The 25,517-nt window shown below is 53.5% G+C and overlaps 1 protein-coding gene across 1 annotated transcript in view; it reads right to left on the reverse strand.

Annotated features, from left to right (window-relative positions):
• Positions 1–1,682: 1,682 nt before the first annotated feature.
• Positions 1,683–25,517, reverse strand: part of LOC137166554 (adhesion G protein-coupled receptor E3-like) — a gene marked incomplete at its 5' end in the record, with an annotated part of 33,845 nt that continues 10,010 nt past the window's right edge. The window contains 18 exons of the mRNA XM_067568326.1: positions 1,683–1,804; positions 2,315–2,422; positions 2,539–2,707; positions 3,066–3,157; positions 3,683–3,749; positions 4,414–4,649; positions 5,127–5,321; positions 5,475–5,645; positions 5,733–5,938; positions 6,608–6,727; positions 7,255–7,432; positions 8,276–8,383; positions 8,935–9,002; positions 9,536–9,685; positions 11,771–11,926; positions 14,602–14,757; positions 15,999–16,154; positions 16,820–16,975. Of these exons, the coding sequence (XP_067424427.1) occupies positions 1,799–1,804; positions 2,315–2,422; positions 2,539–2,707; positions 3,066–3,157; positions 3,683–3,749; positions 4,414–4,649; positions 5,127–5,321; positions 5,475–5,645; positions 5,733–5,938; positions 6,608–6,727; positions 7,255–7,432; positions 8,276–8,383; positions 8,935–9,002; positions 9,536–9,685; positions 11,771–11,926; positions 14,602–14,757; positions 15,999–16,154; positions 16,820–16,975 (2,498 nt within the window). The remainder of the gene's footprint in view (positions 1,805–2,314; positions 2,423–2,538; positions 2,708–3,065; positions 3,158–3,682; positions 3,750–4,413; positions 4,650–5,126; positions 5,322–5,474; positions 5,646–5,732; positions 5,939–6,607; positions 6,728–7,254; positions 7,433–8,275; positions 8,384–8,934; positions 9,003–9,535; positions 9,686–11,770; positions 11,927–14,601; positions 14,758–15,998; positions 16,155–16,819; positions 16,976–25,517) is intronic.

Here is a 25,517-nt window from a genome sequence, read left to right on the forward strand (position 1 = left end):
GGTGTGGAGGAGAAAGGCCAAAGCATGCAGCCCTTGTACCTTATTTCATATCTTTTGACCATACGCCTAGTAGACATGAGTACAGGCATGTCCAGGTGGGCTCTGCTGACTCACAAGATTGCTCCATCCCACCCGTGTGATGTCGTCTAGTTCGACTGAGTCATAGAGTTGAGCAATCTCCATTGTACAGTCTTGCGCTGCTGTCACTGTATTGTAAATGCTTTGTATCCCGTTGCAGATTCCCTGCTGGAGAATAGTCACTTCACACTCTGCTTGGCGGGGGCTACTGCCCTGGTAGAAGAGACTCTTAAGCATACAGCATATTTCTCTAACAACTATGCAACAAAATCTCATAACTTGATACACACTGACGCTACACATATTTGGACAGCACAATGGGTTTAAGATATTCTGACCTTTCATCAGATATTTATCTGGCCTGCTTAGTATGAACTATTACAGCCATACTGAAAGTATGAATATGGGGTTCACAGGGTGCTGCTTTGGGGTGCAGTGTGTCACCCTGGAGGGGGGGAAGACGTCAGGAACAGGCTGTTTTTGCAAAGTCCACCTGCTCTGCCTAGGAATTCAGCAGTGGGAATTGCTTTGCCAAAGTGATCAGTTTTGGCTAGTGCTGGGTGACTAATCATTTGAGTACTGAGTGCAGGGGTAGTGGCATGTTGTGATCCTGATTGCGTGAAGACAGGTCTTTGTACCCAGTGATGTGGGCTCTGCCAAAACAATCCTAGCTGCCATTGGACCCTCTCCTTCCGCCCTGTTTCAAGACACCGCTGATTCGACTGAAATGAGAGCCTTTGTTTTATTAAGTGATCATTAGAGCTGAAATTGCTGATAACCAGGTCTAGCTGCTGAACCTCAAGGCATGTCTACACTTAAAATGCTGCATCGGCGCTGTAGTGCTTTAATGAAGATGCTCTAAACTGACAGGAGAGAGCTTCTTCCATTGGCTTAATCAATCCACATTCCCGAGAGCTGGTAGCTGTGTCGACGGGAGAAGCTCTCCTGCTGACATGGCATTGTCAACATAGGGTGATAGGTCAGTATAACTACGTCACTCAGGGAGGTGGATTTTTCACATGCACCTGGATATTTATAAGATGCCTCTGAGTTACGTATTTTCTGTATTACTGCATCTGAAGAAGAGAGCTGAAGTCTCTCGAAAGCTTATGTCTGCACATAATAAATTTGTTAGTCTTTAAAGTGCCACAGAACTCTCGTAGTCATACTGATATAGGTCTGTCATGTAGACCAGACCTAAGTTGCACAGATGGCGGCGGCGGCAGCAGCAGCTGAGGCATTTCTAACGCCATCTTCCCCACTCCTCCGGTGGGAGGGGAACTCACGTGAACTCACCTCTGAACTCTGGGCTTTTGCTGACCAAGGACAGCAACTGTGAGTGGGGTGCAGTGGAGGGAGAGGGCAAGGGCAGGTTCAAGGAGCATTTGTTGGACTTTCACCGCGCAAGGTGAAAAACAGAGGCAAAGGACACCAACCAACGGATTCTGGGCTGGGAGTTCTCATGGTCACATGCTTTCGAGTCGTGGTTGTGGTATTTTCCCAGAATAATGCCAAGTTCCATTTCTCTTTTTATTAAAAGCTCTCTTTTATTCCACACAGACTCTGTGCTTGCAAGAGGGGAAATTCTGGCTTTTAGCAGCGCCCGAGGTGGTGATACTTTTCCTAGATTACTGGGTGGGGGCTCCAGCCGGTCCTGTTTCATACTGGAACCCTGCGGTATTGAAATGGTGGTTGCTGCTGACTCCACCTGGCAGAAGGGTTACGTCTGGCAAAAAAATCAGAAACATGGCGATAGATTGCACTAGAGTGTGATGTGCCAACTGGTGGCTTGTCTCTGGGAGGCGACATACAAAGCTGCTGAATTCTGACCCTTAAGGATAGTGGAGCCAAGGGAAATTTGTCACGGTTCTGACCACTTATAGGGGATGATTCGTCTGCACTGACGAGGTTTCAATCCCAGGAGATGTTCAGAGCATTACACTGCAAAAGCCAACACTTCCCAGTGTACAGCGAGTGACCCCTGGGGTTTTCAGGAGAGCCAAAGGAAGGGAACGTGGAGGTGCCAGGAAAAGGCGTTCTGTGCTGGTGCCTAAAACATCTAGGACATCCCTCAAGAGTGACCGACTCTCCCTGACACGCTCAATGACGTTCCCAGCTGCCTTATAACAAATTCTGGGTCACTTGGGAGGCAAAGCACCTTTACAGCAATGATGAGACCAAGCTAGAGATGACTGTCTCACAGGCTGGTATTGGAACAGAGCAGAGGACCTCTTACCGTCTTGGTGTCGACAGTGCGGAGAGTCGACATGGATACATCGTACATCTGAGATTTTGTGCCGAATGTTTGGACTCTCCTGATCCATCCCCGGTACTCCTCTCTCACCTAGAGAGTCAGGGACACGGTCACTGCATCAGGTCACTAACCCTGAGGAAATCAGACATGGCCACCACTAGGCCGGTGAAGGTGCTGGGTGGGTGATGAAGGGCCATGGGCATTACCTGGCGATTGAGGAGACAGTGCACCAGAAAGATGAAGGCTCCCTGCAGGCTGTTGATGATGGTGAATAAATACTCCATGACTATGGCTGCTGGGCCGACTTGTAGGAGACCAAGGATCCACGTGCAGCCCAGAATGAAGAGCTGGGCTATGGCTTTAAAGGTCAGTAACCTGGATAAAGGCACATGGAGAGATCTCGTTACAATTATCCTGTGGAGAGCAATTGCGTCAGGAGGGTCTGGGCAGTGTGGGAGAGAGCTACCGGCCCCTGCTTTACTGTGTGGGACAGGGGTATTGTCAATGCCAAGACAATGGGAATTTAGAATGATAGAAGATGGAGGTTGGAAGGCACCTCAGGAGGTATCTAGTCCAACCCCCTGCTCAAAGCAGGACCAACCCATGGGACCAACATGTTCCTGTGGATCCTAAATACGTTGCCTCCTTCCTGCAATCCCCACACCTTCCCTGTGCCAAGGACCTTCCGAACCAAGGGATCTGACCCTCCTCCATTGTTTCATTGCCTTCTCACCTGTGGTCTCTGAGGGTGGACACATCCGTATTGAGGGTCGAGAGTTTGTTTCTCAGGATCCACAGGATCAGGGCAAAGAAGGTTGTATTTATCTGTGGAAATGGCAGGAAATATTTCCTGTAAAATGTCCCTTCTGGGGCCGGGGAGCCCAGCTGAAGCAGAGAACGATCCCAGGGGACTGATCCGAACACTGCTGAACCAGTGGGGAGTCCAGGTGGCAATCACCCAGGGGAATCATCCCTGGCATCACTGGTATTCTCCCGTGGCAGTTCTCAGTCTCTCCCTATGCACAGAGTTCACAGCACAGCCAGGACTGAGATGAATCAATGGGATCCCAGAGGCCAGACTGTGCTCAGAGTTAAATATGGAGCCACTCCAGTTTCCGGTGGGGTAAATAGTTATTCTGGGTTTACACTGGTGTCACTGAGAGGAGGATCTGGCTCGGATATATCACGGGACTAATCCCAGGACTGGCCCAAGTGGATGGGCTCAGTGGGACCTAACTGGGTCATTCCTTGGGTTTCCATGGGCCCCGTTCTCCTTCCTGCTTCACTGAAATCAATGGGGCCACGGAGGTGAGACGTGATCGGGGCCCTGTGGTTCTGGGAAATACCCACCAGGATTATGACACAGACTGGACCCAGGAAGCTCCAATGAAAGCCTTTCTCCTGGCTGAGCCAGCAGCTGCAGGCAGGGAGGAAGAAGAAAGGCATTATCCCACAAACAACAACGTGGTGACATGAACGTGACTGCTCCCCTTTTTCAGCCCTCGCCATCTACCACCGCATCTCCTGCTTTCTGTTATCCCTTCTTCTGCCAGCCCCTCCACGGACACTCTCAGGTGGATGCTTGTAGCATCGATGGAGGCCGGACACACCGCTGATGTAAAGCGGCCTTGCTACACTGAAGGAAGTGGAACTACACTGATTTACACCCGCCGAGGATCTCGCTGGGGGAGCCTAGAACACACCACTCCCTAGGTTAGTGGAGGAGCTCACTTTACAGATGGACCATCAGGGATTTGCAGACAGTAAGAAGGTGCGTTTTTTCTACCATCCAGAGCCAGAAGCAAAGCCTGGGACCTGGGAGCCAAGCTGGGACCTTTCTGCCTTGTTCTTGCTCATCATCAGTGTGGTGAGGACTGTAGGTGTACGACAGGTGCCCAACGCCCCACTGCGCTAGGGGCACCTTCGGGCTACTGGGGAGGGGGCAGGGTCCCAGCAGGGATGTTCATCTCCCAGGCAGGGTGAGCAGGGAAATCTAGGTTAAATACAGATCTGGGTGAGCTCGTGCAACCCAGCAGGGAAGCCACGTCCCAGCTTCCCGTCGGGATGGACGCTGCACTTACTATTGGGGAGATCCATAGCCTTCAGGATTCAGGGCTGCAGAAATAATCACCACCAGGGCAGGGAATCCGTAGCCGAACGGGTGCATGTATCTCTTCTTGAACCTGCCAGCGCTGGTGTAATTCACGACCTTCAGGTTCCTGACGGTGAGGAAGAGATGCAGCCCCTCCAGGAACATCCAGGTGAAGCAGGCCAGGAAGAGGTAGTGCAGGAATCCAGCAATGACAGCACACGCCACCTGGGGGAGACAGAGAGCTCAGGGACACTGTGGCTGGGAGGGGAAATGCTGAGTATGGGACAGACCTGCCTGGGTCACACCAGGATTCTGGTTAAGACAGCTCTCCAGTTATAAGACTGCCTGACCCAGAGACAGCAGGTTCCTGGGACTCAGCGGGCCCAGGTTCTGTGCCCAGCCCTGCCACAGATTCCCAGGGTGACCTTGGGCAAGTCACGTAGGAAAGGAATTGAGGCACAGGGAGAATGTGACATAGGAATCGAACTGGCCGAAGTCCTGGGAATGGAGAGACTCAGGCCCGTGTCCAGCGTAAAGGGGCCTAAAGGGGGGTGGGAAAATCTCCCTGGGAATCTGACCTGGGCGCAGTCAAGCCCAGAATCCAGGGAGCACAAAGGGGTTCGAACCACACACCCCTGCCCCGCTGCAAGCGGAGGAACAGAGCAGGTGAGAATCGGGCCCTGGGAGCGGAGCAGGCCTTACCCGACTGCTGGTGCGGGTCACGGTGGTGAGGAAGAGCAGGTCGGCCAGGAAGAGGCAGAGGCAGAGCTGCAGGTGGATGGAGGTGCTGAGGTTGCGGATGGAGCGGCACAGCAGGAAGGTGAGGATGGCGAAGAGGAGGCAGAGCAGGGAGAGGGTCAGTGCCACGTAGGTGACGACGGTCAGTGTGTAACTCTCCTGTAACACAGCAAAGGAGAATCACCACCACCCTACTCAGCCTTTTCCCGCCAAAGCCTCCAGTCACTGCAGTGACAGTTTTGCCCAAGCAATGGCAGAGTGCGGCTGGCGCTGAGAGTCCCGCCCTGCGATCCGAGTCTAACACCGAGATACCGTCACTGCGGTGGGAGCCATAAGGAGGGCGAAGCTGGAGAGATGGTCGCAGCTGCAGGTGGTGTGAGTGATGTTCGCGTGCAGAACGGTGCAGCCGTCCCGAGACCAGGTGCCTTCCCCGCCCACGAATTTCCAGTAGACGCAGAGAGACTCTTCCTTCGATTGTATGCCCTGGAAACACAACAGAATCATCCTCATCCCCACGGGAGCACAGAGCGCTGTTTGGGTTAGCATGTGTCTATACACGCAGTGACAGACCTGGCTGTGGGGCAGGGTGAAGTTTGCAGGTCTGGAGAGGTGAATGTGTCTGCTGCCTCCGACGGCCCCACTCACCACCATGGAGTTGAGGTGACTATTCCCCAGCGTCCCACCAGCTGGTGGTTTTCCCTGGCTGAGAAGTGTCCTGTTTATGATGGAGCCCAGTGTGGAGTAAGAAATAAAAGCAGCAGCAGCCGTCAGACCTGCTGGGAGAGGAGACGCAGACGCTATGGCAAAGAATGAGCCAGCCAGGTGCCCAGCAACCAGGGATCCCAGCGAGCCCGTGGCAGAGCTGGGAATGGAACCCAGGAGTCCTGGACACAACTCATAAGATTTCACCACTGGACCATGCCACCTCCTCTCTCGGAGCCCCCAGGAACACGTCTGGCTGGAAGCTTTTGGCTGCAGGAAGCAGAGATGATGATATCATTTTTCTCAGCGAGAGCAGGCAGAGGGGCTGGCCAGGGACGAGCTTCCCCTGGTGCTGGAGGATTAGGGGCCACCAGCCTGAATGTGGCAGCTGAGGGTACATGTTACCCTGGTCCCCTTTCATCCCATTCGGGGGTCCCTGCTCTTTCCGTTCTCTGGGCCCATTTCCTACCAGAGACCCTTGCATCAGCTGCCTCCCCTCGGACCCCGCAGCCCCTCACTGCTTGGAGCTCAAGCTGTAGGGCAGCTGGGAACGAAGGGGTCTGCACAGCTCACAGCCCCACAGCCTGAGAAGGAGCACTCTGGTGCTAGAGACAGAGGTGAGGGTCCCAGCCTGCAGATCCCTGGGGAGAGAGGAATGGGGAAACCTGGTCTGGGGGTCGGTGCCTGGGAATGGCTCTGTGCTGTGGTTTGGGCTCTGGGTGTCTCCATCCCCAGGATGGTACCTTGTGTGGCTGCCCCAGTGACTGTATCGCAGTGGATGTCCATCGTCTCCCCATGAGCGCTCAGCCTGAAGATCTCGCTGTCCTGGCTGCAGTCCCCTGTGATGAGCCGCGTCTGGACAGCTGCAGGGGGGAGGGGGAAACGACAGAGCCCCTCGCTGTGAAACCACTTTCCTGGGAATCCGTCCCGGCTGGGCCAGCTCCACGCCCACTCCCAAAACACTTGGTGCCGCGGGGCTTCAAGGGTCTTCTCCACTGGGGGAGGGGGAAGTTTGGAGCTCCCCCCTCTGAGTCCCATTGGCCACCACTCTGTGCCCCCTTCCCACATTCTGTCTGTGTCTCCCTGGGGATGCTCTGCCCAGCAAGGGGAGTACCCCCCCGGGGTGGGACGGCGTAAAGCCCCTATGTTGGATTGCCAAGTGTTGCATTTAAACCCTTCTCAAGCAGTTGCTGTTGCTCCCAGGGGCACTAGCAGGGCTGGGCTCTATTTCTTGGTCCGGGTCAGGGCAGGTCCGTGTCTGTGTTCACCACAGGCTCACAGCCACACAGATATTTCGGCTCCAACTTCCAGTGGATTTGGGGCCCAGTGTAGAACCCCGGATCTCCCGGCAGCCAGCAGGCAGCGCTGAGAGCCACCCGTCCCCCCTCACCCATAGACTCTGTTGTCACGCTCTGTGTCATGTTCCCCAGGGACCTGCGCGCAATGGCCAGCGCGGCCACCTCCACGCTCTGCAGCAGGACGTCCACGGCCGATGCCACCTCCCCCTCACTCATGCTGTCCCAGACAGAGGTGTTGTTCATGAGGGCACTGAAAGTACGAATCTCTTTCTGGGGAGAGGAAAGGAAACACCCTGGAAGTGAGGAGTCCGGGGGCTCAGGCACCATGTCCCATGTGTTCACAGGTGACAGCGACGTGTCTTAGGGAAATCGGGCGTCACAGCCTCTCCGAGCTCAGGGGCTGCAGTGCTCTCAGATGGGAACCCTTTACAAAGCCAAGTGGGGCGGGAAGCCTTTGTCATTCCTTCTTCATCCCCTGCTCCCCCATCTCCCCCTCCCAGGGCATAACAGTATCACAAGCCCATGGCTGCCGAGGTCAGAAAGGTATGGCAGAGCCGGGAGAGAGCCCAGATCCTGCATCCTGAAAGACCCTGGTCCCTGGCTGATGAGCTGAAGGAGAATCCCCATTAACTGTTAGCAGTATGGGGCTTCTGATACACAATACTAGAGGATGGACAAAGACACGTGCGCACACCCCAATAGAGGGCGTGTGTGCCCACACCCACCCACTCCACTAGGGGTCATGTTCATGCGGATACACATCCACACCACTATGGGTTGTGTTCATGCACACATCCATAAACGTCACTAGGGGGCATCTGCATGTGCATGTGTGCGTGCACGCGCGCGCACACACACAGCACTAGAGGGAGTGTGGACGCACACAACCCTCACCACCAGAAGGCATCTGCATGTGCCCACCACACTAGAGGACACATACGCACACACACACACACCCACCCACCAGTGGAGGGCACAGATATTTCTGAAGAGTATCTGTCACCCGCAGTGAGACTCCTAAACCGGCTTAGCAGCAGGCAGTTGCTCTGGGCTGCGGGACACACAGGGGGGGCCCTAGGCAGCAGGGCACATTCAGGGGGTGGAGCCTCTCACCTCTAGAGATAATGCCGCACTCCTGGCTCCCCACGTTGACGTCAAAATCTCTAAGGTCGAATTCAGGAAAGAGCAAAAACTGCTGCTGCTGCTGCTGCTCAGCTCTCCCTGCAGAGACCAGGGCAGAGGGTGAGTTCTGCAGGCACTGCAGGGCAAACATGCAGGGGCCTGATCCTGACACCCTTAATTGTGTGACTGAAGCTTTTCAGGATCAGGCCCTAGATCCCTGAAGACTGTATCAGACTTGTGCAGCCCAGGACACGCCCGATGGGTTGTTACCGCAGTGAGATTCATGCGGAGAAACGGAACAGGTGCGGGTGTGTGAAAAGAAGGTCAGAAGAATAAACAGGGAACAAAGTGCTGAACTTAGAAGCGGAAGGTAAGAGAAGGGTCGGGGAACCCAAAACTAGATGGGGAGGGAGAAAGACTTGAACAGCTGATCACATGTAGATGGGACCAACCTAGCAGGAGGAGGAAGAGGAGGAGGAGGATCGGGTCCAGCTATGAAAGGAACAAACCCAGCAGTGCCTTAATCTTGGCTGGGGTTCGTAGGCGCTACCGAAACACCGATAACAAAGGTTTTTGTCTGGGAATTTCCATATTGGTGGCACAAAACACAGGGCAAAATCCCACCAAATGAAGGATGGGTTCAAAGGTACCTGCACAGAGCAGTTCCTGCGCCTCTCTTTGATTCTCTCCAGCTCAGCGCTGCTGTTATAGCAGGGGTCTTGGAGCAGCAGGAAGAGAGGAGCAGATATTAGCGCTTTCACCGCAGATTTTCATATCAACTGGCTCCTGCTTGAGGGAAAATCCCCCTGTCCTCCGGCCCCGCTGGCTGCTCTCTGTCTACATGCTGCGCTGCCAACAGTTTAACAAGCGGCTGCTCTAATAAAACTCCCTCCCTTCCTCCCCATCTCACTCCATGGCTCTGTCCCCTCCATTTACACTGCGCTTTGCCCCGCCCTCCTGCTCCCGTCCCCTGCTTCCCGCACATGACTCTGGGCACCTGCCCCCCTCCAGCTGGTCTGAGCATGTGGTAAGGTGGCTGGATGAATTTGCAGGCTTTCCTTCTACAAACACAGGGGCATTGGCAGCCCCAGGTCTGTGCATTAGCACTAGAGGGCGCCACTGAGTGTGAGGGTGGGGAGAGAAACTAGTTGTCCCTGCCCCCTGCCTGCCTCCTAGACTTGCTGGTTTCCATGGACTCTGCAAAGAGACCTACTGGGTACAGACGCCTCTGCCCGCTGGGGGAGAACTCACCTTTACATGTGGTTTGGTTCAGTACCCAGCTCCCGACTCCGGTGGAAGGGATTAGGCCGGCTGGGCACCTACACTGGAAACTCCCGCCGGTGTTGAAGCACAGGGCTCCCGGGCCACAGATGTCAGAGGATCTGGCACATTCATCAATATCTGGGAGGGGAAATCAGAGAGGCCCCACTGAGCAGCTGTTTTGAATCCCTCACCACAGAGTTGTCATCAGCAGGGTTTTGAACCTGGGACTTTCAGCACCACAGTGAGGTGTACGTTAAAGGAGCAATTCCATTGCCAGGCAGCAGTAGAAAGTTATCTTCTTGATGGACCAAACACTAGAGGAGAACAAAGGGGGTCCCTTGAGTCTGACTCAGGGCTCCAGTGGGACCCGAAGCCAGGTGGGGCTGGGGTCCCTTTGTCATTCCTTAGGAGCGGAGAGTTTTTGGACAGGGGAGGGGACAGAGAGAGCCCAGCAACTCACAGCATCTCTGCTCTCTTCTCCTGCCTCTCCTGTGAAAAATGGGGCACTCTGCTCCTCCTCCCTTCATCCCTTCAACAGCAGGCCTGGAAGGGGGGGATAAAGAGACCCTGGGGCAGCCCCTCCTTCCAGGAGACAGGGCTGAAGTACCCTTCTTGCTGTAGGAGGACCTGAGGTGCGCTGGGGTGTCATGGGCAGATGTGGGGGCTGCTGCAGGGGGCAGAACTGATTGTGGGGCTGTGTGAGTGGCACGGAATTAATTAACCAGAAGGTGGAGGTGGTGGGTGCAGGGGGGTGGCAAGAAGCTGGACGCTCAGCGCCATCAGCAGCCAGAGAGCTCCCGCCGTGGGACCAAGCCAGCGTATCCTACCCCTGGGAGAGCAGGCAATGCCGGAGTGGCACCAGCCTGGATCCCCTCCTGTCGGGTACTGATTCTGGTCTTACACTGGGATAAAACTGGAGAAACTATTAGAGTAATTAAGGCTGCTCTGGATTTTACACCAGTATAACCAAGGCCAGAGTCTAGTCCAACGGGCCCAATACTCCTTCAATGCACCCCCGCTGGCTGGTTCTAATGAAACCCCTGAGCAATCCCTGGTTTCCACAGGACTGTCTCACCAAATTTAACAATCAAAGGCCTGATTATCAGCAACACTCAGGCCGCACCAGGCTGCTCTGGCAGTGTAACGGCCATTTGAGAATTTGGAATATTGAAAATGGTGTTAGCCTCACAAGCTCTCATTTTACATCTGCCAGGGGCCTTCTTGGTCCTGTTTACAGGCTGGGGGCCTCCATGCAGAATTGTGTGATCTGTTTTTTTCAGCAGTCTGTTTGCAAAAGAGCTAGCCTAGAAAAAAGGGGCGGGAGACAAAGGGGGGATTATACCCATCTGCTGCAGGGAGCAGCCTGCTTTGTCTCTCTCTGTTTTGGTTCTTGGATGTTAGGGTTCTGGACTTAACAAATAACCTTGTGTTGTGCTGCAGCCGGCCAGTGAGAGGATTTTATGCTTTGTTTCCACAGTGTGTGTGTGTGCTATGAACATAACAGATGGGAGGACAGTCACTGTAGCATCCATGGGTCAATCCCCAGTCCCACAATGGGGCCAAATATGGCCAAGATTTGGGGAGATTTAGGAGTCCATGTTTGAAGATTGGCCTGCCAAGGGGTGGAAATGTGGCAGAAATCCCTATCACGTTCCAATCACAGGGGAACACACCGGCATTGCCAGCCTGGGTCAGTCCCAAGGCCCATCTACCCCGGTATCCCGACTGCGACAGGTGCTACAGAGGAAGGTGTAAGTGTCCAGCTGCAGCCATGGGATAATCTGCCCCTAGGAAGGTCTCTAATAATCAGAGGTCGGCTGAAGCCCTGACGTGGGATGTTTTCCTCCCTCCCAGAATTATTGTCCATTAACTATCACAGCCCCAGAGATTGTTGTTCCCCATAGAGGTGGCCAATCCCTCTTTCAAACTCGACTCACTCACAGCCTGGCTGCCAATCAGTAGCAGTGATTCCACGGGCTAATGCTGCAGCGGGTGGAAGGAGTTTGCTCCGTGGGGTTTATCCCCCGTCTAAGCACCGGGGACAGGTGTTAGCCTGGGCCCCAGCTCTGCAGGAGCAGGCGTGGGTCACATCTCATCACAGCCTGTGGTGGCCCCGTGCCTTTGCCAAAGCGGGCTGAAGCCCAGGTGCAGCACCAGGCCTGGAATGAGCATGTGAAGTGTGTGAGGGTAGGAGGATTCTCAGAGGGTGAGAGGAGAGCTCACCACGGCAGGTGTTCTCACTCGCGCTCCTGAACGTGGCTTTCCCAGAGCTGGACTCGTAGCCATCGATGCAGCTGCAACTGTAGTTCCCAGGAATGTTGGTGCAGTGTGTGTAGTTTCCGCAGTCTGCCTGGCTCGGCCCCAGACACTCATCAATATCTGCAACACAGGAGGAAATGTTCTGTCCAGTCCTGGCTGGGAGACGTTCCCCGTATTACCCCTGCACTGAGTTGGGTGATGGGACCCAGGCGACAGTGACTCAACTGAATTTAACAATCAAAGGTCACACTAGGCTGCTCTGGCAGCGTAACGGCCACTTGAGAATTTGGTGGATTGAAAATTGTGTTAGTATCACAAGTTCTCACTTTACATCTGCAAGGAGCCTTCCTGCTCCTGCTTGCAGTCTGGGGGCCTCTGTTCAGAAACGTGTGATCTGGTTTTTCAGCAGTCTCTTTGCAAAAGAGCTAACCTAGAACAAAGGTGGGGGGGGAGCGGGCGGAGTTAAGAAATAATCTTGTGTTGTGCTGCAGCTGGCCAGTGAGAGAATTTTATGCTTCATTTCCAACTGTGTGCGTGTGTGCTATGAACGTAAGAGATGGGAGAACAGTCACTGTGGCATCTATGGGTCAATCCCCAGTCGCACACTGGGGCCAAATGTGGCCAAGATTTGGGGAAATTGAGGAGTCCATGTTTGAAACTTGGTCTCCCAAGGGGTGGAAATGTGGCAGAAATCCCTATCACGTTCCAATCACAGGGGAACACACCGGCATTGCCAGCCTGAGTCAGTCCCAAGGCCCATCTACCCCGGTATCCCGACTGCGACAGGTGCTACAGAGGAAGGTGTAAGTGTCCCGCCGCAGATGTGGGATAATCTGCCCCCAGGAATGTCTCTAATAATCAGAGGCCGGCTTAGGCCCAGAGGTGGGAGGTTTTTCCTCCCTCCCAGAATTATTGTCCATTAACTATCACAGCCCCAGGGATTGTTGTTCCCCATAGAGACGGCCAGTCCCTCTTTAAAACTGAACTCACTCACAGCCTGGCTGCCAATCGGTAGCAGCAATTCCATGGGCTAATGCTGCACCGGGTGGAAGAGTATTTCCCTGTATCTGCTTTGAATTTTCCACCTTTCTGAGTCAATGAAATCCATGCCCTGCCCCCTTGCTGTCTGGTCTTTTTAAATCTTGTGATTTTCTAAACCAATCTCGTGATTTCTTTGAATGCTTGGAATCATCGTCACCGGAGACTCACTGAAGTCAAATGAAGTGTGTAGCTGTGCAGGGATGCATCTAAGCACGTGCTTTGCTGAATCGGGGGGCTCAGCGAGCACTGACAGGGACCAGCAGAGAGAGATTTAGCAGCTGGCAGACTCCAGCGTACCCTGGTGGAGAAGATACTAAAACCTGGGAATTCCCTGCCAGGGGACTTACAGTGGAGCATGGGCCAGGTTTACCAGCCCAACTGGTTCTCCAATTCCACTGGACTGCCAGCACAGAGACCCCTCTGTCTGTGCCCTGGGCAAACTCCTGTCTGCACTGCGCTGGGAGAGCGACATGGAGCTGGAGTAGATAGAGCACGTGGCCTGGTACAAGGCCTGGGCCCTGAACTAAAGTCAGCAAAAGTTACGCTCTGAGCAAATGTCAGGCCCTGTCCAGAGGCAGAGGCTTGCCTGCAAGTTCCCTGTCTGGTACGCGAACTCGGCACCGGTGGTGCTGGCATTGCTAAAACACACTGACTATGTCAACACGTTCCCGCAGGGCAGCGCAAGGAACAGCCCCAGCCAGGCACGATAGGATGGTTTGACAGAAGGGATGAGCAGTGATGCTTGGTCTGAAACATCAGGAGGAAAGTACAAAGCCAGGCGGTGAATAGGGATGTTTTGTGTGAAGCGTCGGGAGAAAGGTACCAGGGCAGGTAACAAACATGTCGTGACACATGGAAGGTGCTTCGTGAGTTGTTTACCCCAGATTGTTTGTCTTAGTCTATAGATGTCGGGGAATCTCGCCTTAACCCTTTGTCTGCCGTAGGGGGCAGTGGAAAGTCCCGCCGCTCGCTGAGCTAGTCCATTGTCACGGGCACACAGGTATTAATGTCCCTGCAGCGTCTATGGGGTTAGTACCGTGTTTAGTCGGCAACACACCTGGCCGAACGCCTGCCCCACTGAACCGACTCTGTGTCTGTCTGGGCAGTTCGATTGAGGTCTGCCAGGCCGGCTACTGGCCAGAGGCGGGTCAGCACAGAGAGGACAGACACGCAGCCAACAGCTGACAACACCCGTGTCCTGCACCATGCTGCTGGAAGCCAGGGTGTCTGAGGGAAGCCTGGGGCTGGGCTGGCAATGCCACTCACAGCACGTTCCCCGCACAGCGCTGCCCAGGGGAGCTTGGGGAGTGGGAGTGTCCCCCAAACTAGCAGCCGCATCCTCTAGAGGCCATGGGTGAGCACGGCTGCCTGGCCCCAGCGGGAGCTGAAACACTCGGAGACCTGGGGTGAATTCAACAACGCTTTAGCCCAATTCCTTGAGTCGTGCCCGGGGCCCCTTCCCACGTCGGGGAAGGAGAGGGTGGGGCACTGGCTGCCCGGATGCTGTGTGCTGGGCCCAGCGAGGGTCCTCTCCCCTCTCCCTGGTGCATCCCTGCAAACCTGGGGGTTTATTCTCAATCCAAACACCCAGGGCAGGGGAGATCCCTCCTCCCTCCTGATCACAGCCCCGGTGCCTGGATTGGGCGCCTTTACTGCAGCTGGCAGCAGCGTCTGGTGCAGCACCAGGCCTGGAATGAGCACAGAGGTGCGGGGGGGTCTCAGCAGGGCACAGTGGGGGACCAGGGACAGCTCACCCTGGCAGGTGTTCTCACTCGCGCCCCAGAACGTGGCTTTCCCAGAGCTGGACTCGTATCCATCGATGCAGCTGCAATAGTGATACCCAGCCACGTTGGTGCAGTGTGCGTGGGGTCCGCAGTCTGCCCGGCTCGGCTCCAGACACTCGTCAATATCTGCAACACAGGAGGGGATGCTCTGTCCAGTCCTGGCAGGGAGACGTTCCCCGTATCACCCCCTGCACTGAGCTGGGTTACGGGACCTAGGCGACTCAACTGAATTTAACAATCAAAGGCCTGATTCTCAGAAACACTCAGGCCACACCAGGCTGCTCTGGCAGCGTAACGGCCACTTGAGAATTTGGTGGATTGAAAATTGTGTTAGTCTCACAAGTTCTCACTTTACATCTGTAATGGGCCTTCCTGCTCCTACTTGCAGGCTGGGGGCCTCTGTGCAGAAGCCTGTGATCTGTTTTTTTAAGCAGTCTGTCTGCAAAAGACCAACCCAGGGCAAAGGGGCGGGAGGAGTTATGCCCATCTGCCTCAGGGAGCAGCCTGCTTTGTCTCTCTCTGTTTTGGGTTCTTGGCTGTTAGGGTTCTGGACTTAAGAAATAACCTTGTGTTGTGCTAGAGCCGGCCAGCGAGAGGATTTTATGCTTCGTTTCCCAGTGTGTGCATGTGTGCTATGAACATAACAGATGGTGGAACAGTCACTGTGGCATCTATGGGTCAATCCCCGGTCCCACAATGGGGCCAAGATTTGGGGAGATTTAGGAGTCCATGTTTGAAGCTTGGTCTCCCAAGGGGTGGAAATGTGGCAGAAATCCCTATCACGTTCCAATCACAGGGGAACACACCGGCATTGCCAACCTGGGTCCGTCCCAAGTACCATTTACCCCGGTATCCAGACTGCGACAGGTGCTACAGAGGAAGGTGTAAGTGTCCCGCCGCAGCCGTGGGATAATCTGTCTCCAGGAAGGTCTCTAATAATCAGAGGTCGGCTTAAGCCCTGACGTGGGATGTTTTCCTCCCTCCCAGAATTATTGTCCATTAACTATCACAGCCCCAGGTATTGTCGTTCCCCATAGAGGCGGCCAGTCCCTCTTTCAAACTCGACTCACTCACAGCCTGGCTGCCAATCGGTAGCAGTGATTCCAAGAGCTAATGCTGCACTGGGTGGAAGGAGTTTGCTCCGTGGGGTTTATCCCCTGTGTAAGCGCTGGGGACAGGGGTGAGCCTGACCCCCAGCTCTGCAGGAGCAGGCGAGGGTGATGGCTCATCACAGCCTCTGTGGCAGTCCTGTGCCTTTGCCAAAATTGGCAGAAGCTCCAGTGCAGCATCAGGCCTGGAATGAGCACGTGAAGTGGGGGAGTGGGTGAGGGAGGTTCTCAGCGGGTGGGGGTCAGGGGAGAGCTCACCACGGCAGGTGTTCTCACTCGCGTTCCTGAACGTGGCTTTCCCAGAGCTGGACTCGTAGCCATTGAGGCAGCTGCAATAGTAACTCCCAGGCGTGTTCATGCAGTGTGCATTGGCTCCACAGTCCATCCGGCTCGGCCCCAGACACTCGTTAATATCTGCAACACAGGAGGGGACGTGATGTCCACTGAGCTGGGCAGCGGGACCCAGGTGACTGGGCCTCTGAGCGGTGAGTGAATAATGCCCCGATTCTCAGTTCCCCATTTATGCTGCTGGAATGTTTGTCCCAGTCCCTGAGCGCCCAACCCCGGGAACAGGGGAGTCGGCTCCACCTGCACCCAGATCCCCCATGTGAGGGGAGGGTGGGGGGATGTCCCCCTGGGACTCCAGGCTCCCTGTGTGTTGGGGGAGGGGAAAGAGAAGCTGAATCCCCTCTGTCCTCCCCTCCCCATGGATCCCTGCATATGGGGGGAGGCAGAAGGTGTAGCTGGCTGCCCCTTTCTGTTCCTTTAGGTAGGGATCTGTGGGGCCTCTGCCGCCAGGGCTGGTTAAGGGCAGGCTGGGGTTCAGACTGGGCCATGTGATAGGCCTTCCCGCCCCAAACTGTGCCCGATCCACAGAGCCCAGCACTCCTGGCTCTTTATCCCCAGCCGCAGCAGCTCCTGCTCTTCGCTCTGGAATCCCCTGGTTCAATTCCCCGGGAGGGCAGCCCTGACCAGTGCTGGTGCCCCCTGATCCCCAGATGGGCTGAGCCCCGCACAACAGGCCCTAGAGTTGGCTGCTTTGGCCCAGCCCCCCAAAAATAAGGCAAGAGCCCTGTTACCGTCACAGACGGCTGTTGGATCACTGAAGATTGGATTCCTACTGGGCCGGTATCCGTCCTGGCAGGTGGAGTGGGTGCTGTTCACACACTCGGTGTTTGGCAGGTGTGACAGGTGGTTGCTGCAGCTCTCAGAGGTACCTGGAGGGGTGAGAACAGCTGGACAGGGTCAGCTAGTGCAGAGCGGCTCCCCCAAACACACACACAGCGGGACCGACTCCTTTCACATGCCCCATTCGCTGATTCTGATCCCTGGGCGCCTGGCAAACAGCTCTGCCGCCATCCACCGCCTGGCAACAAGTTTCTCCCACTGCACAGGAGGCCTGGACTCCCCGGGTAGTGCAAACGGGACGAGCCACCAGGGCCTGGCCTCGGTTCACATGAAACATTTTCAATTTCACCCAATTTTCTCTTCTCCGCGGCGGTTGCGGTCACTCTCCTTAGCCTCAGTTTCAATGTGAAAAGTCGCTTTGAACCAGAAAACGGGAATTTCTCTTTTAAAAAATTATTTCATCTCCCTCCCCCCAATTTTTTTCCTAGTAAAAATAAACATTTCTCTGATCTGAACTGGAGCTGGGAAGGGAAGGTGAGGGTTACACAGGGCACCGTCTCTCTCTCCTGCACACACCTACTCTGCTCCAGTCAGGTGTAACGCAGGCAGGGGCTGCGTGTTGCTCTCCAGGACAGCTGTATCTTCACCCACATTCCCATCCTGGGCTTCCTCATTTCCACAGCTCTACTCAGTCCTGACCCAGAACCCCTGCTCCTCTAGCCCTGCGATTCCCCCACAACCACCGCCACAGCAGTGCCCCTCAATCTCGATTCACGGCCTCCTGCTGTCCCAGCCCCGAGCTCCCCACACATGCAGAGTTGTGGCATCACATCTCAGTGCCACCCTCTGGGCCAGCCTGCTGGGTTCCAGCTATGGCTGTCTGCACTGCCAAGCCTTGAGTAGGGGGCGAGGCCTAGTGACACCATCAGGAGATGGCTCAGTGCGGCACGGCAGAAGCAGGAATCCTGGTTAGAAGACGGTGTGTCTAGGGTCAAGGTAGAACCCGTAAGCAGAGGGGGTGAGGGAGACTGAATGGACAAATGGACGTAGAGGGACTAAAACTCACACACGGAGGGGCCAGATCCTCAGCGGGTGTAAGCTGGCATCACTCCTTTAACATCAGTGGAGCTCTGCTGATTTACTCTAGCTGGGATGTGGCCCGTAAACTTCCCAGGTCTGAAGAGTCTGGGTTTTCCCTTCTGTTGGCAAACCGTACAGTCAGCTGCTCGACCGCACTTTGGTTGGTTGTGCAATACATTCAAGAGACCAGATAACCAGCACCAGTCAGGTCCATTGCTAAAAGTCAGTGACAGGATATTAAAGGAGAAAAGGTTCAATACAGCTCCAGTTTCCAGGAACCCATCTCGTGCAGCAGTGTTGAATTCACTGTACGAAGAAGGCTTGCGTCCAAAGTCACACCCCTAAAGCTGTCCTTTTTATACCCGAGCTCTTTACACGGAAAAAGGTACCGTAGCCATCCTCTGAGGTTAGTCTTAACCAACCATCTTTCTACCTTGTTTCTCTTGTATCAGACTGTGCCCCTTATCTCTTTGTTCTGGACACATGCATTCCACGGAGCAAGAGTGCGACGGCAGCTGCTCGGCTTGTCCCATGTATATTGTTTTTATCTTTTGGACATTCCAGTGAGAGTAACTCCCTGCCTGTTCCTTGGTAGAACCCCCTATGTTCTGATCCTGGCAGTTTTCCTGGCTACTTAAGCTAATGCAAGGTGTTATGGGATCCTTAGCAGAGGTGAACAAGATTATAGAACAACAGGCCAGGGTAGGCCATGTAACTGCTAGAAGTGTATATACAATACAATGTTACATGCGTTAAGCACATCCTATCAGTATTAATATATGTAATGTGAATCATACCTATTGATAATGTGATATATTCTATTAGCCCAGCATACATTGGTCAACACTTCAGAAATAAATTTAACCTCCACCTAACAATCCAGCTATTCCCAATGACCCAGGTCCAATTACTCCCCACCCCCATTTACAGTCTCAGTAATCCCACTGAGAGCTGCCAAGCCTGCGTCAGTTTCATGGCAGACACACATTCTGTGTGGGGCTCTCATGTGATGGGCACGAACGGGTCACATACAGCATTACATTCTGCCAGCCAGGGAACTTACCCGTCGACGTTAGGGTGCTCCCTGGTGGTGGAGAGGGGAATAGGACGAGGAGGAGAAATACTTGAAAGGAATAAAAAATAAAGATGTGATTTTAAAACGTTATACACAGAAATAAGCAACAGAATGAGAGAGAGAGAGAGAGAGAGAGAGAGAGAGAGAGAGAGAGAGAGTTGTCTTCTGGCCCCATCTGTGGACCAAATTTTGCTTGTTTACCCCACTGTGATTCTGGTGTAAATCCAATTAAGTCAATTCTTTCATTAATAACTAGGATTATTGTAGCAATATGCAGGAACTCCAGCTTTGTGCCACGACGGAAAACTGGCTTAACCAGTTACCTGGAAATTCCCCTTGTGCAACTGCCACCTGTCACCACGTAGCACACTCCTCAGTGTAAATTCCAGCTCGAGGAGTCACACCCGCTCTCGCTCTGATTGAGCTCGCACGCTAAAAATAGAAGCGTGGCCGTGGTAAGGGACGTAACAGGAGAGGTTCGTGGCCTGGACTATGATCCCATCCAAGAGAACAGGTACATAAACAGGGGGGCTAGTCCCTCCCCCAACCACGGCAACACTTCTCGTTGTAGCACGTAGCTAGATGAGAGCTATGTCTTCTCAAGCTGGAACACTCACTTTCCAGCTCCAGTGCAGACATTCCCATAGACCCCTCTGGATTCTCCTACCCCCACCCTTGAGTTCAGCCTATGGCCTTCGTTCCACTCACCCAATGGATACGTGTCACCGCGGGTTCCCATGGTGGCTCAGCTCTGAGGAGTCTGAGCTTTGCAGCCTCCTTATCTTGAAGAAATTAGACCGGAAGGCAAGTTAACTTACGTCCTTATGCCTTAGATCATATCAATCAACAGCACTGCACACAGGACAGAACTGCCTTCTCACCATGCCCTGTTCTCCTTCCTTCTGACTAACCGCATCTCCCAGCCCCAGAATAGTTTGCTTTGCTGTGTAACTGAGATCCTACGGGGGAAACTGAGCACAGTGCAGAAGGCCTAGCACCATTTCATAGAATTGTAGAATCACGGAAACATAGAGTAGTAAGGGAGCTCAGGAGGTCAACTAGTCCATCTCCATGTGCTGAGGTAGGACCTAGAACAGTGGTTCTTAACCTTTCCAAACTACTGTACCCCTGAAGCCTGAGTCCCACCCCCACGGGGCTGAGGAATGTAACTTAGTTTCATGGCGCCCCTGTGGCTCCAGGCAATTGCCTTTCTTGCCACCCCCAATACCAGCTCTGCACTTGCGACCCCTCTAAAACCCCAGGTTAAGAAACACTGACCTAGAACATCCCTGGCAGGTGTTTGTCCAACCTGTTCTTCAAAACCTCCAATGATAGGGATTCCACTACCTCCCTAGGTCACCTGTTCCAGAGCTGAACTATACTTAGATATAGCCCTGGTCTGCACTGGTGACTTAGGTCGACTTAAAATCACTTACGTCGACCTACTTACACCCGTGTCTACACTGGCACCACTCTTAATTCGAATTAAGGTGCCTGGAAAATCAATTTAATAAGACCACCTCTGCAAGTGGCGTAGTGCCTAAATCGTATTTGTTAAATCGATTTAGTGTCAGGGTAGACACATCACTTAAATCAAACTTATTGACCTCCGGAATGTATCCCACAATGCCCTGTTTTGACCGCACTGGACAGTGGCGCTGTGCTGCTCAGTGGTCACGCTACCAGGAAAAGTCCCCTCCCCTCAAGCCCTGGGAAGATTTGAATTTTCATTTCCTTGCTGCCAGCGTGGAGAGAGCTTTGTCACTGTTCTCCGCATGGCTTCTGCAGAGCTAAAATGTGATCCCGCATGGAGTCGACCAGAGGTCTTAGATCTCATCGGGCTGTGGGGCGAGCAGTCTGTTCTGGCTCAGCTCAGAGACAGCAAAAGGAATTTGGACATTTATGGGACGATGATCCCAGGGCATGCTGGAGAAGGAACACAAGAGGGATGCTCAGCAGTGCCGCATGAAGATCAAGGAGCTGCGTCAGTCGTATCCAAAAGCCAGGGAAGCTAACAGCCGTTCTGGCTCCTCGCCCAAAACATACCACTTCTATGATGAGGTGGACACAATTCTCGGTGGTGATCCCACCACGATGCCACCCTGCAGCATTGATACCTCCACTAGGCCACAGTCCATGGACAATGATGAGGACTCCGTGGACGAGGAGGAGGCTGAGGGAAGCAGGGTGCAGGAGAGCAGGGTGTCAGTCCTCCCAGAAAGTCAGGACACATTCCTGACCCCTGAGCAGTCCAGCAGCACACAGGACAGTACTAATGATCCCGAGGAAGGCACATCTGGTGAGGTTTTTTCTTCTTAGCATTTCTGTCCTTTTACATTGGGTGGGGGGACATTTCAGGCGGATTTCAGGCATTTTGATGACTGTACTGTGGGGTTACCCAAGGAACAGTTGATTTATGTGATGAGAAATGCTACGTTTATCATCAGTTGGTATCTCAGGGAAACTTTCATGTATATAACCTGTTATCCTTGGCAAAACTTTTCAGGGGAGGGCTGCCTTGTTCCTCCCGCCACGGTAGGATGCTTCACTGCAAACAAAGGAGCCTGCATCATGGCGGAACATTGTTGGTACCCCCCGGCATCCAGCAAATTTGTGTTTTAATCATAGACTCCGCCCCCACCCCCCCCTGCCGCCAGGCTCTCTGCAGTTCCTCTCTGTAAGGGTTTAAAAGACCAGCAGAACCTCCCCTGCACCATACTGTCCTGAGATCCTCTCTGCAATGGCACAGCGAGCAGACCTGTCTGGGACGTCTGGATGGAATAAGGCTCTGTGTTTGCCCTGTGCACTGCATGGCGATTATTGGCTACATTGTATCTGTGGATCATTATCTACACTGTATCAATCAGGGGATTATTGGCTACATTGTTACAGCTGTATCATGTTCTTCACTATGCTAACAGTGGCTACCTTGTTATTTTTCTATCATTCTGTAGACACCTCGGCATTGGACCGACCCTCAAGAAATGCTGCGGAAAGACTCTCGCAATTAAAAGGAGGAAAAAGAACCCCAAGAGATGACATGTTTGGCGAGCTCATGAACACCTCAGCTGCTGCAGAGACAGAGCAAAGAGCGTGGAGGCTGACCTTGTCCCAGAAAATGGACCTGGACATGAAGAGTCGCAGCGAAATGATGGAGCATGATGGCAGTACCATGAAGGAAAAGCTGTGAATCATGCAGGACCAGGCAGACATGCTCTGGTGGCTTGTGGAGCTTCAGGAGGGACGGAGGCAGGACAGAGTCCAGCTGCAGCCCCTCCATAATGCTCCTCAACCGAGGGCTTTGCCGCCCTCCCCCTCCCCTGCCCCCAAGAGGTCTCAGAGGAGAATGGCCAGGCTGCCGTACGTGCTCGCCTCCACCCCAGTGGAGGCAAGCAGAAAGCAGCGGCAGCCACGCTGACTGCTGGCCAGCAAGCTACCACCCTACCCCTTGAGACAGTGAATGGACACTCTACCCCCTTCCTCCATTACTTGAATGTTCAGAAATGAAGTTTTGCATCATTTCAACATGTTTCTTTATTAAATCGTCTCTTGTTCAGGAGGGATTTGGTTTGCACAGATATCGTTGCGGGTGGGGGGGTTTCACCAAAGGCAAACAACATACAGGAACAGAAATCAGTCCTCCATCTCATTGCAGAACCTGGTTTTCAAAGCTTCCCAAATGCAAAGAGCTCCATGGTTAGCTCTCAGCGTAGTGCTGGCATCTGGCTGCTCATAACTGGCAGCCAGTCTTTCTGCCTCCACAGCCCAACCCTGGGGGAACCTCTCACCCTTCACTTCACACACATTATGAAGAACACAGCACACAGATATCACAGAAGGGAGGTACTTCTCACTCATGTCCAGCCTAGTGAGGAGACTCCGCCATCTACCCTTTAAATGCCCAAAGGCACATTCTACAACCATTCTGCAACTGCTTAACCTCTTATTAAAACAATCCTTGTCAATGTCAAGGTGACTGATGTACGGCTTCATTAGCCAAGGGAGCAAGGGGTAAGCAGGATCCCCCAGGATCACTATGGGCATTTCCACACCCCCGATGTCAATTTTTTGGTCAGGGAAGGAAGTGCCTACCTGCGTCTTAGAGAACAGCCCTGAGTTATGAAATACACGAGCGTCATGCACCTTCCTAGACCACCCCACATAGATGTCAATGAAACGACCCCTGTGATCCACAAGCCCCTGTAGGACCATGGAAAAGTACCCCATGCAGTTTATGTACTCGGTTGCTAGGTGGGCAGGCACTAAGTTAGGGATGTGAAACCCATCAATGGAACCCAACAGTTTGGGAACCCCATCGTGGCAAACCCCTTCACTATGTCCTGCACATTTCCCAAAGTCACTAGCCTTTGTAGCAGAAGTCTATTTATGGCACTGCACACTTGATTCACGGCAGTGCCCACAGTAGATTTACCGACTCCGAATTGATTCCCAACCGAGTGGTAACAATTGGTGGTTGCCAGCTTCCACAGAGCGATGGCGACTCTCTTCTCCACCATCATAGCTTGTCTCAAGTGAGTATTCCCGCGCTTCATGGATGGGGCCAGCTCCAAGCACAGTTCGAGGAAAGTTGCCTTTCGCATATGAAAGTTTTGCAGCCACTGATCATCATCCCACGCAGAATGATGCGGTCCCTCCAGTCTGTGCTTCTTTCCCTACAACAGAACTGGCACTCCATGGACTGCAGATGACTCATTACAGCCTGCAGCAATCGGGAAGTGTTCTGCTCAGTGGCTTGTAGTAGGGCAGCCTCGGTGGCATCGGTGTTTCTGTGGTTTGGCTTCTTCCTCTATTTCTAAAATACTCGATGATAAGCCGCAATATATTTGTCACACTCACAATAATAGTGCAGAGTTGAGCTGTCTCCATGTCTCTGAAGCAATGGCGACCACGCACAAAATATTTTTCCTGTTTTTTTGAGGGGTGGGAGGGTGGGGGAAGCAGCGTTTCATCATGGGATGATGACACTCATCCCAACAGCCACCGTGGCTAGCTGCACTGTGGGATAGCTACCCACATTGCACCACTTTGCAATTCGAATTAAGGCTGGTCAGTGTAAACACTGGAGACCTGCGCAAACAGTGTAGTGTAAACACGCTGCTGCAATTTCTAAAAATCAGCTTCTGAAAGTCAAATTAAAGAAAGTCAACATCTCTTGGCAGTGTAGACATAGCTTTAGAAAGCTTTTCCTAATATCTAAGATCAATCTCCCTTGCTGCTAACTAAGCCAGTTCCTTCTGGTGCTGCCCTTGGTGGACATGGGAACCAAGTGATCACAGTCCTCCTTATAACAACCTTTTACATATCTGAAGGTTGTTATCATGTCCTGTCCCCTCCCCTACTCAGAGCCTTCTCTTTTCTGAACTAAACATACCCAATTCTTTCAACCTTTCCTCACACGTCAGGTTTTCTAAACCTCTGAGTGCTAAGAAGAGAAGAACGGTTACCTCCCTTCTCTTACCCACACCACTCCTGTTAATACATCCCACAATGACACATGCTTTTTTTCAATAACATCACACTGCAGACTCACATTCAGTTTGTGACACGCCAGGATCCTCAGACCCTTTTCTTCAGTGCTGCTGCCTAGGCAGTTAGTCCCCGTACCTATCCTTTGAGTAAGGATTTCCAACCAGCTTTGCACACCCTTTTGCCTCAGGTGGGCCGCCACTACCACCATGCAGTAACCATGCCCAGGGAGTCTTTAGTAGGATGTTGTGGGTCAAGGCGATCTCCTATGTCTGGGCTTTTACCTTCCCAAGCTTCGGATGTGCCCTAGCAGAAGGTTACTGCCTTGGAAGTTTTTTCTAGCCAAGCGATCCGGGGAAGAGGGTGGGATGAGCCTTGAATGACGGGTTGCTGGGTGCATGGGGCAGGGGCGGAGGAAGGAAAAGTCTGCAACTGGGTGGATGGGTTTGGAGCTGGGCACGTCCTGGCCTGAGGGCTGGGCAAGAGGAATTTGCCCACATGTAACGAGTGAGGATGGCCGCTCGAGGAACAGCGCGGTGTACAGCTGGGAACTCCACCCACTCTGGAGGCTACGGCAGAGTTGCTTGTAAGATGAAGTGCGATGGGAGTAGTCGGCCCCTTAAAGGCAGTAGTGCCTAGCGGTTAGCCCACTCCACCACATGGCATGGCCCTTTCAGCAGCTCATAGAGGGAGATCGGAGGAGGTAGAACTAGCGAGGCAGTGGCACTGGAAGGGAACAGTGATCGGAGGAGGGCTCCTGTCCCTGGTGCTTTAAGGGCCCGGGAGCCTTGTAAAGTGAGTGGGACAAGGCTCCCCGGTGGCACTGGTGTAAATAAACCCACCACACATGGGTGTGACCACACGTGACTAACGACGTGACTTATTCTGTGGAGAAAGAATGAATAACCCAGGCCCCAGGAAGGGGGGCTTTGAATGACCTTGGTCCTGGAAATTGTTTGCAAAGACCCAAGAGGTGCTGAGTTCAATGTCCTTGCAGGGCCATGACG

Source organism: Emydura macquarii, unplaced genomic scaffold (genome assembly GCF_026122565.2).
Source record: "Emydura macquarii macquarii isolate MOO-44397 ecotype Brisbane River unplaced genomic scaffold, CSIRO-AGI_Emac_v2 contig_2883, whole genome shotgun sequence".
NCBI lineage: Eukaryota > Metazoa > Chordata > Testudines > Chelidae > Emydura > Emydura macquarii.